This window comes from Anastrepha obliqua, chromosome 1 (assembly GCF_027943255.1).
Source record: "Anastrepha obliqua isolate idAnaObli1 chromosome 1, idAnaObli1_1.0, whole genome shotgun sequence".
Classification (NCBI taxonomy): Eukaryota; Metazoa; Arthropoda; class Insecta; order Diptera; family Tephritidae; genus Anastrepha; species Anastrepha obliqua.
This window is the reverse complement of record NC_072892.1, coordinates 75,925,837-75,950,259: the sequence shown is the minus strand read 5'-3', so window position 1 is coordinate 75,950,259 and position 24,423 is coordinate 75,925,837. Positions and strand designations below refer to the sequence as shown.

The following is a 24,423-nucleotide window of genomic DNA, read 5'->3' as shown; positions in this document are numbered from 1 at the left end:
TGTGCTTACAGATGTATGGAAATGTGTTTATATGTATAAGTAAATGCTATTTTGGAATGTCAGTTTGGGAATGTAGTCGTAATGAAAGGTGGGCTCTGGCTAAGTTCCAGACAGAGCATTGTGCCATATGTAAGGGTGCAAACGAGAAATTGGTTTTATCATTCAAGGACATAAATCTCATTATTTTTCTGGACACCTACATATACACATACATTCATATGTATATACATGCATAAAGAAAAAACTCTAAAACAGTTAAAGGGGTGGTTAAAATCAAGTTCACAATCACTCATCCGCTTTTAAATTCTGATGGTGATACCTAGTAAATTTATTTAAACATCCGAAGATCGATTTTTTTATTTGTTGGATAAACAGAGACTTTATTTTAACTCAATGCCCAATAGTATTTTTACTTGGACACCAGACAAGTTTTCCATCCATTACTTTGGTGCCAGTTTCTAGACAATTTTTAAAAACAGTTCGTTTCATTTAAAAGAAGTTTTTATTATATTGTATTTGCCACCTTGATGCTGTTCCTCGCATGTTGAATCCTGAGCAATTATTGGTGGCAATTTCAAGCAGTAGGAAATAAATATTTTCAATAAATATATTCTATTACGTAAATTTCAATAAAAGCTTTACTTGGTGTTCGTTGTATTATCTTCGGTTATACCTATATGGAAGTTTACACGATTTTGGTAACACGCATTCCTGGGTCCATTATGTATAATTATTCTATTCAATTCTCGAGATCTGCCACGGTGCAAGCACGAAATGTTTATTCCGTGCGCTCTTGTGCCCAATGTTATTATAATTCTGTTCACAGAGCGGATGTACCATAAATAACAGAACATACGACTACTTTCGATTATTATAAGTTTTTTATCTTCGTACACTCGTCTCGAAGATATGATCACGGTTTTAGCAATATAGCTTGTTTAGTTTGTTTGTGAGAGGCATAAATAAGACAAGTGTTTTGCATGGTCGGCGATTTTCTGCTATTGAAATGGATCAAAGAAGTTGCATTAAATTTTGTCTAAAAAATGTAATTAAGGCTCAAAAACATTTGAAATGTTGAGAGTGGCATACGATGAGAGTACTCTGAGTCAAAAAAATGTTAACAAGTGGTACAAGTTTTTCACAGAAGGTCGAGAAGATGTGAATGACGTCTGAGGATGTCGGCATATCGGTTAGCTCATGCCATGCAATATTTTCGGAAATTTTGGGCATGAAGGGTGTGTCAGCGAAGCTCGTTACAAAACAATGTCGCATGAACCTCTCTCAGGAGCCAAAACCCAAATAAGCACGCAAAGTTCGATCAAATGTCAAAGGTTTGCTCACTGTTTTCTTCGATTACCATGGCGTAAGGCATCAGGGGTTCTTACCACAAGGTCGTGCGATAAATAAGGAGTACGAAAAAAAACGCCCGGAATTGTGGAACAAAAAGTCATGGCTTTTGCGTCATGCACCTGCTCACTCATCTTAGCTTGTGAGAAATTATTTGGCAAAGCAACACCGTTATCATGCCTCAGCCACCGTATTGAACAGATTTGGCCCCCTGTGACTTTTTTCTGTTCCCAAGATTGAAGAGACCCATGAAAGGACGGTAAAAACCGAGTCGCTGAGAGAGCTCCAGGACATATCAAAAAGTGCATATCATAACTGCTTTGAGGATTGGAAAAAAATGCTGGCGGAAGTGTATTATATCTGAGGGGGACTATTTTGAGAAAAATGTAAATTCACCTTATTTTTTTAACGCATCTCGTACATACCTATATAACGACTGTAGTAATCTGTATATAAAAAATATAGAATTACCAATCAACTATTCGTTCATCGACTACTTAGACTACGATTACAGCAATCGTAATTTTGAAAAGTCGAAACGGTTACTTAATTGTAATTGGGGTTTCTTATCTTTTGAAAATTACTGAAATTATTTTCATATAGTGTTGGTAGTCCTATCGCCCAGTTATGGTTTGGAGCTGATTTAGTACAATTAGAAACTAGTGCAAGCAATACCAGCCTAGAGTAAAGTGCGCAATAACTCGTTTTCGCAGATATTCCTTTAGCCCGACAAAGCAAGAAAAAACCGAAGGTCGCTTTGGACGAAATAACGCAGCAGATCTGGTGAAATGCAAATATTCAATTCGCCCGACATACGGTTACATTTACCAATAATTCTAAAAATGATTAATTTCTTTTAAAACCTCTGATCTTATAAAAATTTAAATTCAGAAGAAACTATTGTATAAGGAAGTAAATTTGTTCTGAGACGGTACTGACGGTAAATAAAACTAATTTTTTATCTAGAAATAACCTTTTCATAGAAACCATACGAGTATTCAGGGTATAATAAATTTTGGGGAACCTAAGACATTATTTATTTTATGTCTAAGTTTGACAGCCGCTGGGCGAGGGATTGATGAAGTTTCTGAGTGATTTTATGCAACTCCGTAGCATTCGGAAGGGAAGCTTAGCCTAACACCTATTAACCATGCATGCGCATTATTATTATTATATTTTCATACCTGCATATACATATACACCAAAATAATCGGTTCGGTTGCACTGTTGTTGAGTAAACTTTTGAGTACCCACAAATTCTCAATTTTTTCTGTTTTAATACTACTTGTAAAATACTCGCACCCTTTGTGCCTTAGGCATTGTAGGAGTGTGTATTTGTAGTTAGCTGTAGGAATACATATTTGCCATAAAAAAATCACGAATTTTGTGATATGTTGATCTTAAAACTCGACCACTTCCATAATAAGTACCAATAATTTTAACGCGTTGTTTTATTGTCTACTTGACATATACCAAAGATGACATAAAAAAAGGGGGCCGTCTACAAATTATTCATCACTGACATCTCGGCGTCATTTTTAAAGTACTCTTTATATCGTATACACTAGGCCGGGTCGATTTGTGGGGAGGCAAAAAAATCTCCCATTGCTCTGTGAAAATCATATTCTAGAGATCAAAATAAGAAACTTTGCCGAAGGAACCATACCTCTAAAACGAATTCTGAGGTCCCCCAATTTGGGTCGAACTTTTTAGTATCTTTTCTCATGTAAAGGCCAAAAATGGTGATATTTTGAAATGATTGTATGGGGACCCCCCCAGGGAGTTCCAGGGGGTGTGCCTTCTGGCTATTCCCAAAACTCAAGAGACCACTCCGAAGAACGCGTTTCAAGTCGATTGAGGAGATAAAAGCTGAATCGAAGAAGGTGCTGATGGCTATACCGGAAATGGACTATTTAGCATGTTTCGGGGATTGGAAAAATCGTTGGCATAGGTGTATTTCATCGAGAGGGGTCTTTCATTTTACAACCAAATTCACCTTACTTTTTGCCCACAGGTATACATTTGGACTCGATTGGAGCACTCTAAATGGGTCAAAGTGGGATTTTTCGTTCACAGAGCAATGAGCGATTTTTAAATCGACCCGCCTTAATATACACTGTTATCGACTGATCTCCGTTGCATTGCGTTCTCTCTCTCGGCTAGTTTGGTGTGTTAACGGTATGTTTTCCATTACTTTTTATTTTTTGGTATTCACCTTTCAGAAGTTTGTGTTGTAATTGTAAATATAATAAAATATATTAAAATAAATAAAAGAAAATAAAATAAAGAAGAATGCAAAAAATGTCAACTAGTCGGCTGCACGGTGAAATGATGTACTATGACCGCTGTATGCGATAGTTGCTCTCTCCCTCTTCATCACGCGGCATCAAGTAAATCATGCTTATTCAAATGGAACAACTCATTACGAATAGATCGCACGACAAGTGCTGCATGCAAGAAGCTATTCAAATACATTCATGTATGTATGTATGTATACTTCATTACCTGAAGTCGCAAAAAGTCACTAAGCAAAAATAATCAAAACAACATGAGTGAGCAAAACATACAACAAAATCAAAATCAAATAATATTGCTGATAAACGAAGCAATGCTATTGTAGTAAAGAAAACGCGGAAGACAGCCAAATCACCTAATACCTCAATCACTCACACATAGTTGAATCGGTCGATGCTCCAACAACAACTAATACTCTCTCTTATGATTCCATCTAACAAATAAATTGTCTCCCAGCAAATTTAATTCGTACCTCAACTCCTTTACCGCATTCCCTTCTCTGAATTCTGATACTACATAGTAATACAGTAGAAATCAACGATATTGAAACATAGTAATACTACACTACAGTAGAATCTTAACGACCTTCTTAACAATTACCCCGATTGAAGTTTATTAATTTACGAATTTACTCCCGAAATACAAAAGACAGACAATCAGCTTATAACACATGGGCTGAAAAGTCCCGGGTCTAACACATAGATAGACTAGTTTTATTGCGCTCAGTTAGTACTAAAAAGACAGTACTTAAAAAGACAGCTGTTAAAATTTTATCATATTCTATTCATTATTTCCTGAGTTATTGTGCTAAGAGTGGCGCTCCTTTTGTTCTTTTCAAAACAATGGATAAAAAAAATGTCGTGTTTTAATTTTCCACTGATTTTTGATGGGGAAAAATACCATCCAAGCGAAGCAATGGTTTGAAAAGTGTTATGGGAACGATAAACATAAAAAATCCACAAAATCGTTTAAAATGATCGAAAAGTGAAGTTGCGTGAGCTAAGTTAGATGACATCGTAAAGATATCAAAAGAAGATGGTATCTTTCTATTGCATCAGCTTTTGACTATGAACAGCTCTGTTCAAAGTGAGTGGCTCGTTTGAGGCCTATTTTAAGGCAAAAATAAATCGATCTACAAAAAGAATATTGAAAGGTTAGAGCGGCGCTGGAATGATTTCGTTGTTCTTAATGGAAATTTGAACAAAAAAACACATATTTTCTTTGTTAGGCCCGGACCTTTTCAGCCTACTCACAATAAATAGTGAGCTATTTCCTGTGTACTCAGTCAAGGCACAACCCCTTAGGCTACAAAGGTACTAGAAAAAAAAAATTTCTCCGCGACTTGTGCGGCTTGCCGAGCAAAAGGATAATAAACCCACATCAAAAAGGCTATTATTTGAACATTTTACTACTAAAACCTTAGTATCAGAAAACTTTGAAAGGGGAGCTCATTGCGCATTACAAGAACTTAAACGTTGGAAAGTTGGGGGAACAAATATACAGGGCCCGCCATCTATCGTTACGGATTTGAACTAGGTATATTATTATTTGAAGAATGGTAACACTTAGCTGTCATCTGATTTGACAGAAAATTAGTTTTATTCTTCCGCTGAACGAAAATGGTTGTGTATACGCTCAAAGAACGCTGGGAAATATTGCGACATTACTTTGAAAATCATGGTAATGTTGCAGAATGTGTACGAAAATTACGTACTACGATCAATCTTTTGCGCACTGTCTTCGAAGATCGCATTATCAGCCGATCGCATTATCAGCTGATATCGTTTGGCCGCCTCGCAGCTGCGATTGCCGTTGGATTATTATCTTCGGGGTGCCATCAAAGACCAGTGTTATGCCAACAAACCAGCAACAATTGATGCACTGAAGACGAACATACGCGATGTCATAGCTGAAATACAGCCGCATACAATCGAAAATGTGTTGAAAAATTGGACCGATCGTATGGGATGGTGCATGGCTAGCCGAGGCAGCCATATGAATGAAGTTGTGTTCCATCAATAACCGGAAGGATTGTACTTCAAAATAAAAAAAAACAGTTTGGAAAAATATTGAGTAGTTTCTTTTTATATCATTTTTAATTCCGTAAAGTCATATGGCGGACCCTGTACAATATAGTACAATCTTTCCTCTGCAATCGCAAATTTTTCGTTCGTGCAAAAAATTAGAAATCAAAAATTTGTTATCAGTTATCTTATTTACTATTGCCTTCAACGTAGTTAGCACAATTATTTTTTCTTATGCCCAAAGTGACCACTTTGTTTATGCTGATGACGTGCCTGTGTTTTGAAAAACCACAGATATACTATGAAACTCCAATAAAAACTGCCTTTTCTGACATTTTCCACATTTGCAGGAAAATAAATGAAGTTTTTGTTATACCAAACCCCTCAGGTCGCCGGTATTATTATATTTTCTAATACTTTTGTCATGAAAGGCGAGAGGGAAATTGGTCTAAATTCAAATTGATTTCAAATTTGAAAATTGGGTCTGTTTAGTTTTGAGATAGCCGAATAGGCTAGTTCGGATCAGTTTTGATATTCACTTTTTGGTATGTCCTTGAGCTCTCTCAGTGATTCGGTTTTTATCTCCTCAATCGTCGCAAAACGCCGTCCTTTCACGGATCTCTTCAATTTTGGGAACAGGAAAAAGTCGCACGGAGCCAAATCTGGTAAATACAGTGGCTGAGTCATGATATCGGTGTTGTTTTTGGCGAAATAATCTCTAACAAGCTAAGATGAGTAAGCAGGTGCATTATCATGACGCAAAAGTCATGCATTTTTTTCCACAATTCCGAGCGTTTTTTTCATATTGTTTCACGCAAACGGCACATAACTTCAAGGTAATACCCTTTATTTACCGTACGACCTTGAGGTAAAAACTCCTGATGCACTACTCACATTTGATCAGGGTTGGCGTGCCTTTTTGGTCTTGGCTCTCCTGAACTCTTCCTTTGGGGCGATTGGGATTTGGTTTCGATATCATAACCATATATCCATGATTCGTCATCAGTTATACCCTTTTATGCAAATGTGGATCATCGTTGACGTCATTCAACAATTCTTGAGCCATGCTCATGCGACGTTGTTTTTGGTCAAAATTCAGGAATTTCGGAACGAACTTCGATACCCCACGCTTCATGCCCAAAATTTGCCGACATTCCCATCAACTTCTCTAATTGTGATTTGACGATTCTCCATAACAATTGATTTTACTCTCAATATTTTGATCGGTTGTTGATATGCTGGGGCGTCCAGAGCGAGTGTCGTCATTCACATCTTCTCGACCTGTTGTGATAAACTTGTACAACTTGTAAACCTTTTTTTGGCTCAGAGTACTCTCACCGTATGTAACTGTCAACATTTCAAGTGTTTTTGAGCACTTAATTCCATTACACAAAATTTGATCCATTTTTTCAATAGTAGAAAATCGCCGAACACGCAAAACATTTCTTTTATTTATGCCTCTGACAAACAAACTAAATAACCTATATTGCTAAAACTATGAACATATCTTCGAGACGAGTGTATATACAAATTGGGCTACAAAAAAATCGCGTATTTTGTGTTTTTTTCAAAAATTATTTATTTATTCATTAATATCTATTTTGTCCCCTTCAAAGTAGTCTCTATGAGATATTATGCACTTGTGCCAACGTTTTCTCCAATCTTCGAAGCACTTCAACATATCAGTTTTTTTATCTTGTTCAGCTCCTCCTTCGATGCCGTCTTTATCTTATCAATCGTAGCGTCGTCCTTTCATGGGCCTCTTCAGTTTCGGCAACAGAAAAAAGTCACAGGGGGCCAGATCTGGAGAATACGGTGGCTGTGGCATCATTAGTGCGTTGTTTTTGGCCAAAAAGTCGCGCATAAGCAATGATGTGTGAGCAGGGGCGTTATCGCGATGCAAGAGCCAAGATTTGTTCTTCCACAACCAGTTATGATCCTCTGGAGCAAATTTGGGGTCGTCGCGGACAGAGTCCAACATCTCATTAGCAATGTTCATGCAATGCTGCTTTTGGTCAAAATTGAATAGTTTTCGTACGAATTTTGTGGCGACCCGTTTCATGCCCAAATCATTGAAAAAAATCTAATGGCACGAGCCATTCGATATGTCTAGGTCCCCAGCAACTTCTCTAACGATCATTTGTCGATTGGCCAATACCATTTTCTTCACTTCATCAATTTTTTCGTCTGTTGTTGAAGTGCTCGGGCGTCTGGCCCGCTTTTCGTCATTCACGTCTTCTCGGCCTTCTGAGAACGTTTTGTACCACCGATAAACCTTGCTTTGGTCCAAAGTAGCTTCTCCATATGACACAGTCAACATTCGGAATGCATCTGCGCACTTAATTACGTTTTTCACACAAAATTTAATACAGGTTCTTTGATCCATCTTTTTGAATAGGTGAAAATCGAAGACGAGCCGAAACACGTGCAAGCAAAACAGCTGTCAACAATTAACTAAAGATTCAAAATGGCCGAGCACGTACTCTCTTTGTGGGTGTTTGGCCGAGCACCTCTTCCTATTTGCGGTGTGTGTCTTAATGTTGTTCCACAAATAGAGGGTCCTACAGTTTCAAGCCGACACCGAACAGCAGATATTTTTTTATGAGGAGCTTTTTCATGGCAGAAATACACTCGGGGCCTTGCCATTGCCTGTCGAGGGGGGACCGCTATTAGAAAAAATGTTTTCTTAATTTTTTCTATTCGGCTATGGCGGCCGCAGACGAGACAAATGTAACAACATAAAAAAAATTATAATGGAAAGGCAAATATATGTAGCCCCTGAAATTTCAAAATTCATCTTATTTTTTGAACACACCGTTAACTCGTTGTACAAATTTAACATTTACGTTACAAATTTTAAACTTATTTTAGAAAGAATTAATTCCTGAATTAGAAACAAAACTTTCTGTGGAGCCAATTGACTTACGGTTTTATAAGGTTTTTCGGATTCGTAGAATTTATTTAGCTTCATTTTATAAAAATAGTATGTGTATCCGCGCACATTTCCGTTGTTGTTGTTGTAGCAGCAGATATAAATCCCGGTCATTCCGGTTACGCAGAACTGACTGTCGTGGGAACGCGCATATTTCCGTGAAGTGGAATGATAGTTATGGTACTAATATCAGACGGATGAAAATATACACATAAAAAGTGAAAAGTTAAACCGAATCTAAATGAGACGGACATGTACCAAGTTAAGATGAGACGGACATGTACCAAGTTATTAAGTGATTATCGAGATACATGCATTTATCCATAGCTGGGTGTGGCACCGCCCATTTTACTTTCATCCTATTTATTTTCATCATTTATGCAAATTTAAGCAATTTTGCTTTGTTTATATATTAACATTATTTTTCTTTCCTGAAAATTGCCGGTTTCGGTTATTTTCAAAATACCTTGGAAAAATATTAATATGTGTACAAAGTTTCATTGAAATATACCGTATTAAAGTGAGTTCGAGTTATCAAGCTCACGTGCGCAGCGATGGATAGACATGGCTAATGCTAAATAATGCATTAACTTCGCACTTAATGCTCCGAAGTGCGAGGGTTTTTTTTGCGTTCTAAAGCTCAGTTATCCGGGAAGGTTGATGTGGACGAAATTTGAAGGAGTCTGTAACAAATTTTAGCATACTATCAAAACGAATCCATCGGTTCAAATAATTATTCTTTGTGGCTAAACTTGGAAATGTTTACTTTGAGAAAAAATTGAGATAAATCGCGCTAACGTATCGCCTCATTTGCTTTGTTGCTTACTGGTTTTTCGTTTTTCCATTTGGCGATGTCACGCAATATTGTTTTTTCATTAATATTATTGCATTTGAAATGGGGAAGCACAATCTTTCTATTCTATAGAAGATATTAACGAGGTAATGTACTTCCTAATCATATTTTTTTATATTTGGAGGCTTCCCGGAATGTCGCCATATAAACCAATTATTAAAGTAAGAGCTCTTGTAATATTACTACGAAATCTTAAGGGGGGCCTCTTATCAGTGGCTTCAAAAAAAAAGGGGTTTCCCTCAATTTTTTTCCGAGGCGAAAAAAGCGACAGACAGGAATAATATTTTGCAATTATTTCAAGGCATGATTGAAGAGTAATAAACAATTTTTTAACATAAATAAAAAACCATAATGGTGGACATATGAGGGATCTCGCACAGCCTCTCGTTGCGTGTTAGTAAAACTGCGTGTAAGATTGCGGTAGTTTTCACCTGAAACACAGAAGAAAAATATTGTCTCATTCAGAAGGCTTTCCCACATATAATAGACTACTCTTGTATAAAAATATGGAAAAATCAACACACAATTAATTATTGAAAAAAGTGCTTTTTTCCGTTATTTTTTTTTTAAGTGTTAAATAACATTAAAAAATGAATTTGTTTTGTATTTTGTTAGTTAATTAGTTGCGCACTTTAATTATCTTTATATAGATTTTCGGTTTGAAACGATAACTTTCGTCGTTTTTTTTTAAATCTTACATGCCATTTTCAAAAACATGGTTTTGAGAAAACGTGTTTCAAAGGTCGGCAGTATACTCACACGAGGGACGGTACACAGGCCTGTAACTCCGAAAATTATAAAACTCCGAAAAATAAACTATACAATTTTGAGGGCATATTTTCCTATAATATATCTATCGATTGCAGTAAAAAAAATCGATTTTTTGAAGCCGACTGATAAGAGGCCCCCCTTTATTCACTAACATTATATAATGGAACTAAGCTGTTGATCAAGGCGGTTCAAACTCCTTTGAATGAATGTGCAACTTTGACTGGCTGTGATGCTGGAATAAATTTTTGCAGCCAAATTATATTTTACAGTGACAATAAAGGCTCAAGGACGAATACTTAAGCTGGCTCCTGACGGAAAAGTGTACTAATAGTGTGTTCACTAAAATTTTATAAAAATTGTCATAAAAAGTAATTTGAAAAGTGGAGTTCTTTTAATTGTGCATTCTTTAAAAAAAAGTTTTGAAAAAGCAGTTTTATGTATAACGAATTCCAGTTTTGTTCAATGGAGAGCTTGTTTAAAGCAGCTCAAATTCTGGCTGTCTGATTGATAACTATTCCCCCTGACGGTGTTGGGAATTTTCTTCATATAACGAATGCATCACATCTTTTCGTTTTCACATAGCTGTCAACGCCTGTTTATATTACAATAGTTTTACAAATCTCGTTAGTCGTTTCTTACTCGGCTAACCGACGCCAAGACATTTAGCCGTCCAATTCAAAGGATACCAAAGGTACCGCATTGAATGCTTTCAAATCTAGAGTTTTTTCGTAATAATTTAGCGGGCCGAGCCGAAGGATTTTTATTCGCTGCACTGTGTATATACCGCCGCAAAACTCATACAATTCATTGTTCTATCGCCTACGATATTCGCCGCGGCAACGCGAAATCCATGGGGTAAGTAACAAGATAGAGTCGCAATCTTGAGCAAAAATTATTTAAAGGGTGTTTTTTTAGAGGTTAGGTTTTCAAGTTGGCACTACTTTTTTCGTAGATGGTCTTTTTGACAGCTGTCACTTGATTTATGCTCAGTTTGGTTTGCCATTTCATAATGAATAGACCTACACCTGAACAAAGTTTGCAAATCGTGCAAATTTATTACGAAAATAATGGTTCGGTTCGCGCGACGCATCACAAGAAAATTTTGTTCAGCGATGAAGCTCACTTTTGGTTGAATGGGTATGTCAATAAGCAAAATTGTCGCATTTGGAGTGAACATAATCCACAAGCCATTGCTGAGACGCCGTTACATCCTCAAAAAGTCACTGTTTGGTGTGCTCTATGGGCAGAGGGAATCATTGGTCCATATTTCTTTAAAAATGAAGCCGGCCATAATGTTACAGTCAATGGAGAGCGCTATAGAGCCATGATTAATGACTTTTTCGTGCCTAAATTGGACGATGTTGATGTGGACGACCTTTGGTTCCAACAAGACGGCGCTACATGCCATACAGCCAACGCAACAATCGATTTATTGAAGGAAACTTTTGGTGAGCGCATTATCTCGCGCCGTGGACCTGTGGCGTGGCCTCCAAGATCGTGCGATATAACACCGCTGGACTATTTCTTGTGGGGCTATGTGAAGTCGCTTGTCTACGCAGATAAGCCCGAGACGATTGACGTCTTGGAAGAGAATATTCGGCGCGTTATTTCTGACATACGGCCCCAATTGCTGCAAAAAGTGGTCGAAAATTGGGCCTCTCGGCTGGAATTTATTCGAGCCAGCCGCGGCGGCCACTTGCCCGAAATCATTTTTAAAACATAATGGCAAACTCTTATCTTTATAATAAAGCTAAATTCTTGGCCATAACATTAAATTATATACGTTTTATTTCATCTTGAAAACCTAACCTCTAAAAAAACACCCTTTATTATAGAGGCGAGCAGCGATATGTTTGCTCATGCACACAAAGAGTAATTGTGAACTAGAGTACGCTGAGCACGAAAATCAAATTTGCTTTTCAGTTTTTACAATTTCGATGAAATTAAGACTGGGATTAAGATTAAACATTTTTCTTTCTAAAGCATTTCAACAATATCAAATATTAATATCTATATTTTGAGTAACGAAATTTTTGATTTTTGCCCGCTCAGAAAGAAATAATAGGTATTACGATTCGCTAAAAAAGCTCTAGAGCTCGCATTTGTTGTCATAAAGAATATGTGAACATATACTCTTATACATATATACCCCACGTGCCTAAAACAAGTCCCACTCTTGTTTCTAAGTAAATTTCTAACTTTACGGCTATATTACTTATCTCAAGCATTTTTTTAATTGGATAATCCCATAAGCAAAGATATATGTACATAACTATATATCTGAGCACCTGCGCTATAATACCGATGTGGGTATAAAGGAACATAAAATAACTGGTGGAGTTCCAAAAGGCTAAGTCCTAGGCCCCTTGCTGGGGAACATTATGTATGACGGGATCTTACGTCTCAATTTATCCCCAGGGTAAAAAATTATAGGGTTTGCTGACGATATTGCTGTTACGGGCGTAGCTTAATTACTCCACCAAGCTGAAGCAACTTGCAACCAGGCTATCGGCATGGTAAAAGAATTGCTGCGCAGAACGGTCTAACTCTTGCGGATCATAAGTCTGAAGCAGTACTCATTAGCAGCAGAAAGAAAAGAAATGAAAGTGGAGTCGGCCAATATAATGGCTGTTTATTAAATACCTGGGCGTAATAATTGACCATAGGCTTAACTTCAGAGAGCACCTATAATACGCGAGTAGCAAAGCGGCAGAGGCGCTAACCGGCGCTAACCGGCATAATGATGAACACCAGAGGCCCTAGGCAAAACTGTAGGAGACTACTTAACACTGTGGTCTCATCGATTTTGCTGTATGTAGCTCCAGCATGGGCGGAAGCAACAAATTACAACTCATATGTTAAGTGTATAAAGTCAGTGTACCAATTGAGTGCTTTCAGAGCTCGGTATAAGAGACGCTATTATGGTTATTGCAGGACTACTCCCAATCAACTTAATGGCAAATGAGTATGCTGAAGTTTACAAAAACAAAGCTACTTCAGAACGGCAGACAATACGCAATAAAGCAAGACAGCGTAGCTTGCGTTCATGGTAGGCAAAATGGAGTTAGCTCCTCAACGGACGCTGGACGTACCGCTTGATTCCCATAATCGCCAAATGGGTTAACCGTAAACATGGATAGTTAGACTACTATCTGACCCAAATACTGACGGGGCATGCTGTGCTTTAAATCCTATTTATAAAGGTTTAAAAACGAAGACGACCCGTACTGTTCTTATTGTGTACCAGCTGCAGAAGACGCAGAACATGTTTTGTTTGTCTGTCCGCGATTCGAAAGGGAGGAGTTAAGCACTAGGGTGGGGAAGCCAATTACTGCTGTCAACTTAGTGGATGTTATGATTGAGTTAGAAGAACATATTGGTGTGTATGTAATATCGCAAAAATAGTAATCTCCAAACTGTGTCGCGCTAAACAACAGTGTAGATCTTCAGGAAGAGGCAATAGGCCGCTTTCCCGCCCATGAAGTTATTCTTGACGGGCGACGTTGTGCTAAATAACAGCGCAAATCTTTAAGAATTGGCAATAGGCTGCTACCCCTCCCGAAGGAAGGGGTTGTCCCGCGGTGGGCAAGCCTCACACTTTTCGGCTTTCAATGCTTTGTGCACCAGCAAAAAAAAAATGTACGTTAATTAAATACCTATCTACTTATATTATAAGACAACAAAAAAGAATTTGAAACTTTCTAAAGTAAAAGTGTCGAAGACGCAACCCTTTCATAAGCTAAACCGTGGTTTTGCACCTTAGCGCATGCTTCTGCGCGTACTTGACACACAACAGCAAATAGGCCCGTCATAATAGATCCGTTTCATACGTTGCGGCAACGAATTTGACTGACAGTAAAATAGAATTTGAGCAATTGAGCCCCATACGTGCCGTACACCATTCCGAAATGCACAAAAACTGGCGACTTTCTAGTTTTGCCGTGCGGCACTAATGACAAGTGTTTAAAGAAGAGCAATTTTGCATAGGGCAAATTTTTATCGATGGTGCTTTTATTATATCAAATTAAATGCGGAAAATAAATAGAATTTAAATGAATTGAGTAAATTCAAATGTACCCTTATCTTTTTGATAAAAGCTTGAAAGAGTAAAGAAAAGGCTAGGCTTAACCAAGTTGCCCTGAAACATGAATGTGCACCCCGATCCCAATTATTATCATACCCACCGTCTACGACTACCATAATTTTTTTTAAAAACCCTCTTTCGCTTCAATAAGCATTAGTTTTATAACATACATACGTGGGGGTTTCAATAAGTAGTGTTGTTTACTGATCCTTCTTCCATTTTCTGAAAAATCCATGAGGATAACGCCGTTTACATCCCAAAAAATCGTTGTCTTTCGGCCGGTGGGGCTGTTTTCGCCTTCGTTGTAGCAGATTCACCGGATGCTTTGCATTTCAATTCAACCGGGCTATTCGGGACATGTTCTTCGATTTCGGTGTAACTGAAATATGTTGCTCTCTGGTCAAAATAATGAATTATCGGCAATTTTGTTTTTCGGCTCAAACTCGATTTTTTTAAATTATATTTATAAGAAAAAATTTTTTTTTAATGCCCATAACTTAGTCAAAAATGAACCGATTTTAATAATTCTGGGTTCAAAATGATCGTCATTACTTACAGGTGCGACTTAATGTAGAAACAATTGCAAACAAGTAGTTGAAAATTTTTTATTTAGCAAAAAAGAAAAAAAATTGAGATTTTTTCGAAACTCAATATTTCAAAAAGTGTATTTTTTTTTTTTATAACTTTTTCCAAACCAAGAGGACACCTCAAACTTTAATTAAGCTGAATGCCCAGTAGCTAAAATGAGTTGTTTTTGAGTAATGAAGTTTTGAGTAAAAAACCTGTTTCGCACTTTTTGTTTTTTGCAAAATAAAACATTTTCAACTTCGTTTTTGCAATTGTTTCTGCATGAAGTCACTCGTGGAAAACTGTGATCTATGTAAGGCTTGCTATTCTTTAACACGCGTTCGTTATGGATAACCGTAACAAACTGAAATGAATTCCATATTACTGGGACAGATTGCTTAAAATTTATTAGATGTTTCAAGTTTTTTGTTTTACATTTACTATGGCAGAAAGCGGTCAATTTCCGAACATTGTGTTTTCTGACGACACAATTTTACAAATTGAGCAATTCGTAAACTCCCAAAACGATAGAGTTTATTTGACCGACCGTCCATACGACAATTTGAGGCAGCACCCGCCACAGTTACTGATTTGGGTCGCTGTAACCGTAGATGGGCGCACTCCAATCGTTCTCATCGAGCCTGGCGTGGCTTTTAAGCCGTGGACAGACAAATATTTCGGTGGGAGACCATGGACGTTTTAATAGGACTCGGCACCGTCTCACAACGCTCGAGTGAACCAAGAATGGCTAACAAATAACGTCCACGAAATGGGTCTAAAATTCATCAGACGCGAATCCGATGGATTATTCTCTTTGGCCCATTTTGGAAAGCAAGGTCCAAATTGAAAGATTCACCAGTCTCGAGGGGATGAAAAAAGCCATTATCCGCGAGTGGGCCAAAATACCTGCAAGTCACATTCGGGCAGCATTCGTTTCTGGACCGTCTCAAGGCAAAAGATGGTCATATCGAGCAAAAGTAAATTGATTCTTAATCTTGTATTATATTCACACATTTATTACTTTGGATTGAATAAAAGTAATTTTCCAAATTACATTTGTGACCTTTTTAATTTGTTACACTTCGAGTGCCGGTATGTACAACAAATCATAATAAAAAACTTACATTTTGTTTTACTTGCGGCGCTTATGCGTGCTTCAGAGAGAAATATCATTAGATTTGGGTGAATTTATGTTCAAGGAAATTATAATTTTGTGCACAAACTGGTTGTATATAACGAAATCAAAATAGATATTTAAATTTTTGTTTTTATTATTTACTTTGATATTACAAGTATTTGAGACATTAAGTAGAATTTAGAACTACAATTTGGAACAACAGGTACAACATACAAATCAAATAATAATCAAATATAAGTTAAGATAAGATAAGATATAAGTGGATATATGCATAATGGGTTATTTCAGTTGATAAATGGTTTGATTTGTAATTGTGTTTTGAAATCTGCGTATAAATAATAGGTCTGCTTTATCTAAAGTCTTTGGCCATTGCTAATTGTCCATTCTCACCTTTGGTTATTGGTTGATGAAGGTGAAGCAGATTGTTCTTGTACGTAGATTGTCCTAGTTGCTTCCCATAGAGATTTTTTAAATAGACCTCTAGATTTCTATCAAAGTCTTATTTCAAGAGGTATTTAATTTCTTTTATAATTGTAATACGTTGTCTGCCATCCTTTTATGACTATTCTTTTTTTAGAATATTCATTTTAATAGTCTCGGGTATGCAAAATTTTGTTCGGTTATTTGGGATAGTAGCATGATTCGCTAATTGCATTCATTATTGTGTTATTAAATTAATTAAATTTGTACGTTCAAAGTTTTCTTCAAGATCTTTTCTGTCTGGATTGTGAGTATACGTAATACTTGCCGTTTCTATAACTTTTCTGAAAAAATAAGCAAACAAACAAAAAAAACAGATCTCACTGATACCAGGCGTTTTTTATAATACATTAATCATTTATGTGGATGGTCATATTACATGATATCTATATTGCAGTATGTAATAACATATATTTTGAATAATTTTTGCTAAAGCATGTTATTTACTCATATACATAGGGCGGAAGTGTATTCTTCCAAAATAAAAAAAAAATATAAGTAAATGCATTTATATGTTTATCTTAAATGTAATATCATTTCTATTTCATCTATTTCAGTTTCAATTTGTGCTAACTTCTTCTGCGTTCATTTCGTAGTTACATACAAACAAAATCGTTGTGCTTCGTAGTTTATGTCACGTTTTCTTTTTCTAAGTTTAAGGAAACATTACTTATTTGTACATACCAAGCCATTTTAACGTAATCTTCAATGTGATAGAAGTAGTAAAAGTGGAAAAGTTCAGACATTCTTGCAAAGTCATTTATTTTATTTTACTGGCAACTTCTTTATGTGACTTTCAAGTGTGTTTATACACAATTTAGCGAAAAAAGGGGAAGCCAATGCGGGTGGTGAGCTTGTTCAGATATACAAACATAGATATTCTTATATGTTCAATACACACCATATATTTATGCACATCCGCACATACATATATATGCTATAATATATAAGGATGGGGGTTTCCCGACGTGCATATGTTTTTCCTTTATTTTTCTTTCTGCAGACAGGTTTTTCTGTGTCACTAACCTCGCAGCGATTATTGAACTTGAACATTAAAACTTGTAGGTCAAGGCAATAAAGTTTTTATTTGAGAATTTTTTCTTACTGTAAAAGTTCATTAGCTGAAAACCAAAAGTATACAAATATGTAAAAGCGAATCGAAATTTGTGTAATGTTAACTATGTGTTAAGATTGTTCAATATTACTGAATGCAATACCACAGCATTGGCAATGTGATTTGTTATTTAATTTTTCTTACCACAATCAAAAAAAAATGTACTGTATAAATTATATGCTTGAGTTGAGCATTTTATAAATGAAACACAGAAATTATTTCATAAAAGTTCGGGAATATGAGGTGCTAGGCGCTTTTGTTTATTCGCCAATCTGGTGTTTTACAATTTTTTTTATTTTGATGGTAAATAACTATAAGGATACACAGGAATGCTATAGTAGGGCCCATAAACTTGCCTCACAAAGTTTTGTGGTTTCCCACTTCTTTGGATATGTCCACAAAGCGCACAATCTTAAAAAAAATGATGAACAGATACCAAGTACGGAGGCATTAACCTTTTGAATTCTCTGGTAATATTTATATTTGCATATTTTGATGACAATTCTTTGGCTTTCTAAACTGCATTTTCCCACTCTGAATACCCTTATTGCGTGTACTCAAATAGCTTCATCTTGTAAGAAAGCAGTGCAATTTAATTATAGTGCTGGTAGAGCACTACTACATTGGTTTATTTAGGTTTAAAAATTAATTAATTAAAAAAAATATGAATATTTTGACTGACTGTATTCTGCTCCGTGTTTCGTCGCTGTGCAGCACCCACTCACTCACTACACTCCAACATTTTATTGGCTTGTTCTTTCACCAGTCGTGTTGTTTGTCTGTTAGAGGGATGCGATATTAAAAAAATGTAGGGACTAGTATCGAAAGATGTATCAAAAATAGATTGTCGATACTAATATACAGTCCTGTGCAAAAAAAACCGGACAGCTAATTTACCCTATTTAAATTTCTATAGCTTGATTATAAAGCTTCTTGGCGGTAAGTAGCTTTTTTTTTTGTATATAAATAGAACAGTTTTGAATTAATTTGTATCATAATTTAACCAATAAGTGAAATAGTTGATACGTGGCAAGTGTTAATATCAAAAATATGCCAAGATCGAAGCAAATGGGAGCTGTCGTTACGGGGCAAATTATTGCACTATCACAGCAAAAATTGTCCGTACGTCAAATTTCTGCTAAAGTAGGCTTCAGCAAATCATCTGTTGCCGATTTTTTAAAGAAATTTGCAGAAACGGCTTCAACGGAGCAAAAGAAAGGATCTGGGCGACGAAAAAAGACGTCGCCTGCCGAAGACCGGATGATTAAGCGGATGTGTATCCAGGACCGTTTCAAATGTTCGGCAGACATCAGGAAGGAGTTCTTGGATGCAACTGGCGTCAAAATAGATTCATCTACTGTGCGTAGGAGATTGATAAATGGCGGTTTTGTAGGAAGACATCCCGCAAAAAAGCCGTTTTTGAACGAAAAAATGCATCAAAAACTATACCGATGGGCCAAAACTCATGAAAACTGGACTGTCGAGCACTGGAAGAATGTGATTTTTTCGGATGAATCCAAGTTTAACCTCTTTGGATCGGATGGTATCCACCATGTGAGGCGCAGATCTGGCGAAAGATATAAAACTGGATGCATACTGCCTACTGTAAGACAGTCAGTTGGTAGAATGGTATGGGGCTGCTTCAGCTATGACGGAACGAAAGCACTGACTCTTATTGATGGTCGGGTGAACGGAGATGCTTACATTTCAATTTTAAATAGGCATTTAATACCTGTCATTGAGGAGCAGTATTCTCTAAGAACGGACGTTATATTTCAGGATGATTCTGCGCCATGCCACCGATCTCACAAAGTAAGTTATGATTTTTGTTAAATCTCCCGAGTGTTTTGTTTAAATTTCGAATAAAAAAACCAATGATTTATTCCTTATTTGTTGCAGGTAAAAGAATTTATGGAAAAAAACGGAATTGTCCAATTGGAATGGCCGGGTAACAGTCCCGACCTAAACCCAATTGAGAACCTCTGGGCCATTGTAAAGAAGCAGGCAGCTGAAAAAAAGCCGAAGAACAAAACTGACCTGGATAACATTATAATGGACACTTGGCACAACGATATTTCGGAGGAATTGTTGCAAACCCTGGTTACATCAATGCCGAGACGTATTAAAGCGGTAATTAAGGCAAAAGGCGGTGCGACCAAGTATTAAAACTTCAAATTATAACATTTATAATGAAATAATTAATTTTGTTTTGAATTAATTAGCTGTAAGATTATATAATAAGGATAAACTAATAATAAAACATTCGTTATTGACTATGCTAAAACAAATAAAGTATGAAAATATTAAAAACACGTACGAAATTTATTGGTTTTATTTCATACTTTTGTATTAAAAACACAATGGAATATAACCACATTCAAACATATTTGATAAAATCCATACTACTTCAAAAAATGGAGTTTTCAGACTGTCCGGTTTTTTTTGCACAGGACTGTATATTTGTATTGGTATCGAAAGTAAAGCATAATATTTTACCCTTTTGATACACAAATATAAAGCGCGCAAGCAATGGAATATAAAACTATTTACGTAATAAATAACGCCAAAAAATGCAAAGAAGTGTCCTCATAATGATGACTTATTCCAAAAATGTAGCAAAATGTTGTGATGAAAAATCATAAACAAGTATAATTACAGCTGCAGTTTTTATTTTAGCATTATTCCATTGAACTGAATACCAGTAAGTAAGTCAGTCAGATGTATATATCAAAGTTCTCTATTGACTTTGCGACACACGTAATTTATATAGTCCACGCCAAAAATACATATATGAAGTTTGAGAATGTAACAGTCTTCCCAGAATGTAATTGACTTTGTCACGTGGTCCTACCCAAATTTAATTGACTTTGTATATTTCTTTACATGATCGGCTTTTTGATGATATGTTCTTGGCCGGCCGCCGCACACTGGGGATTTAGCGGAAGAAAGTCAAATTTGCAACATATCACCTACGCAATGTTTAATGGTATTTCTAAATTCCAGAATAGAACCAACAATAAAATCAAAAAGAATTACTAAACTCCGACTTACAGTTTTTTTTTTATAGATACGTCAAAAGTATAATTTTTTTTAAGTATTGAACTGACTAAGAAAAAACTTCAAAGCCCAAGGTGGTTTTTTTTCCTCTTGCTTGAGCCGACTTCCAATTTTTTATTTTTCATTTAGGGTACGATATTTTTATATATTTTAGCTGGAAGGACAAAGGCTGTGAAGCATTTGATTATCTATTTATAATTAATTTTACGAAAAAAAAAATCATATTCCTTCATAATCTTGGATCTGCAAGTTGAGCTACATTTACCTACGGTCAGAAACTAGTATCAACGTGTTGCTTAATAGCGTCTTTTTCAGTTTTAATCAATTGCAGGTGCCACCAGGCGCCACTGATTATTTTTTGGCAATGATAATAACTAAACGCTTTCTAGTGTGCATAATGATAACGAAACACTTTTAATTTTGTTTTGACATTTTGAGGGTAATTCAGAATTATGAACTTACATGTATCCTGTGCGTAAATATTTGCTGGCTTATATTAATAAACAAAAAAACAAAAAATTAAAAACAATGTTTTTTAAAATTTTTTTAAAAAATAGTTTTTAAACATGTTCTTTTCATACACAAATATGTACAACTTCGTTAGTAGTAAAAATGTAAATATTTTTTGGGATGTATACTTTTTTCCGCATCTCTGTACAAAAATCCCCAGTGTGCGCCGTAGCCGAATGGGTTGGTGCGTGATTACCATTCGGGATTCACAGAGAGGTCGTTGGTTCGAATCTCGGTGAAAGCAAAATTAATAAAAACATTTTTCTAATAGCGGTCACCCCCGAGTGTATTTCTGCCATGAAAAAGCTCCTCATAAAAATATCTGCCGTTCGGAGTCGGCTTGAAACTGTAGGTCCCTCCATTTGTGGAACAACATCAAGACGCACACCACAAATAGGAGGAGGAGCTCGGCCAAACACCTAACAGAAGTGTACGCGCCAATTATTTATTTATTTTTTATTTTATTTTTGCAAGACACAGTTCACTGTTTGGGAATAACATGGTTTACCTATTCTCAATCTCCATCTCTAATTTTGTAGCCGATATTTTCGGACTTTTAATTTCCCAAACTATGGCCATTCCTAAAATGATTTGAAACTCATTCTCCCTTTTCTAAACTTGTCCTTGAACAAGAAACACATTTTTCTCTTTTTTGATGCCTGATTGAAGTAAAATTAAACACAAAAAAATATCAGAAGAGTTTACCAAACAAGCTAGAGAATATAAGGATAGCCCACGATGGAGAGATTAATCATTATATATTTTTTGAGGATAGCCTTAATTGCATATGTTTCCACAGAAACACTATTATAAAAAAAATGCACGTAATAAGCTGTGCCTTTTTTCTCAGAAATAGTTTTTTTGCCGTATACACAGGGGGTTATGGGTAGTCAGAAGCCCAAAAAAATGATGATTTTCAATCATTTTTTTTTTTGCTAGCCAATTGCTTTATTTTACAAAAATAAAAACATAGCATTTAAACATCATGTTTCGACTTGACTTTAGCAAAATTTCCAAAAAAAATTAATTGTTAAAGTTAACGCTGTTTGTGTGGAGCCCGTTTCTCCAGAAATCCCTTGAGGTGATCATCATAAGTCCTTGGAGATTCATCTAAAATCAATCAGACAAGAGAAATTACTTTTATGAATAGATAATCTTGTGCCCTATCGAAGCTTTTTTCAAAATTGACAATATGGCGGCCTCAGAAAATATTTTTTCAGATTTTCGAGAAAAAACCGACAATTAATTGTTTAAAACAAATCGAAATGTTTGCAAAAGAAAACAATCCTTCGATCAGGCACGAGTTTTTTATACTTTCCAAAAGCAGTATAAATTTTATTGAAATCTACCGAGCGGTTTTTAAGTTACAGTGATCAAAATTCAAAAGCCATAGTTTTGAGAAAAACACATTTAAAGTTTTGCTATCGAACTCCGGAATGCCCGAGCGCCCTTTGTTAATGGTTGAATAACTCGAAAAGTATTTGTCGGATTCACTTCAAATTTTCACACAATATTTTTAAGATATTATACTTTAAGAAAACGTAAACAAAAAAATTCAATTCTTTGAAACTTCTACCCCTAACTCCCTAAAAGCGCGACCGCCATAACTTACAAAACTATTTGACGGATTCGATTCTAACAACCTGCATTGTGTGGGCTTATAATATTTATTATACGCAAAATATTCAATAAAATGTGCATTCATATCTTCGAGTCATACGTTTTACTTATTTATTTATTCATTTAATTTTAGTCAAGACCACAAAAGTTCTTACTGGCTGTTGACTTAGTGCTAATATAGGGTTGTTCAATAAAATAAAATAAGAAATAAAACGAGCTTAAACTAAAATACAACTTGATCAAAACAATAATAATAATATTAGCGAATTAAATGATGCTTTCAGCAGATAAGAGAATTGGCTTTTAGTAATTTTAAAATCTAAGGATATGGAATTCGAGATCTCATTGAATTCGCAATAAGTCGAGCAACAGGTGCATTGGACTCGAAACTCGTTTTGAATTTCTCGAGATACAAAGAGTAAGAGCTTCATAAAGTTTTCGCCGGAATAAGAATAAATAATAACAAACGAGAGCTAAACGAGGGAATCGGGGCCAAAAATTTAAAGATCTAAGGCAAATCGTTCCGCTACCCGACCATGACGAGGGGAGAATAACGATAACGCGGCTAAAGAACAACAAAGCCGCGGGCGCCGACGGACTGCCGGCTGAGCAATTCATACAGGGCGGCGAGGAGCTGGTAAGGTGCTTGCATCAGCTTCTATGCAATATCAGGTTTCAGCGAGCGACTTTAAACCTGGATAGTCTGCCTTCGACCAAATATTGGCAATACGCCAAATCTTGGGTCTGGTGGTGAAGGAGGACAAAACAAAGTACCTTCTGTCCTCAAACAAACAGTCAGTGCATTCGCGTATCGGCATGCAAGTCACTGTTTAGCAAACCAGCATTAACATCGATAACAATGGCAGCCTTGAGATCCAACGAAGAATCTTTCTTGTCAACAAGTGCTACTTTGGACTCTAAATAAAAGAAGTGCATTCAAACCACGTCCGAACAAACGCGGTAAACAGTAATTGTATCGTGTACGGGTCTGAGAAGTTGGAACTATTACGTCTAACAAAACCCGTCGTGTATGATTTTGAGGTACTTATAATTGATATTACTTGTGAATGAAAAATACAATATTCACTGAAAACGGCTAAGTTGGAAACAGCTAACTGTTGCAAATTATGCTCGTTGGAAGAAACTAGATTTTTCGTAACAAAGTGTAATTTTTCACCTAATAGCTTCGAACAATGGGGAAGTAATGGACAACTCTAAAATTGGTCTATAGTTACGCACATCATTCTTATTGCCACTTTTACAGATTTGAGTAACTATTGGCACTTTCCAATGACCAATGACGATTCAGGTTCAAAGTTACTTATTAAAGATAATTTTTAGTGGAGTTGCAATAATGGGATACTTCTTAAACCAAGTTACCGAAAGACCGTCCACATCAGTCTGAGAGGAAGGTTTCAAGGCTAAGATTCCATCTGAGATGTCTCCAGTAGAGAAATTAATATAAAATTACTAAAATTGAAGGATAACCACTGACAAAATTGCGGAATAGCATAATAGCCCCTATTTTCATGGACAAAGTTGGATTGAAAAAACTGGCCACCTCAAGAGGTAAGTTCGCTACATTATCATCCATACGAATGGCAGTTGGTACACTCATGCAGGTCTTGTTG

At 36.1% G+C, this 24,423-nt stretch overlaps 1 protein-coding gene across 1 annotated transcript in view; it reads left to right on the top strand.

Moving 5' to 3' along the window:
• Positions 1–24,423, top strand: part of LOC129235428 (coiled-coil domain-containing protein lobo) — a 143,521-nt gene that overhangs the window by 58,915 nt on the left and 60,183 nt on the right. The window contains exon 4 of the mRNA XM_054869265.1: positions 19,505–19,735. Coding sequence (XP_054725240.1) covers positions 19,505–19,735 — 231 coding nt within the window. The remainder of the gene's footprint in view (positions 1–19,504; positions 19,736–24,423) is intronic.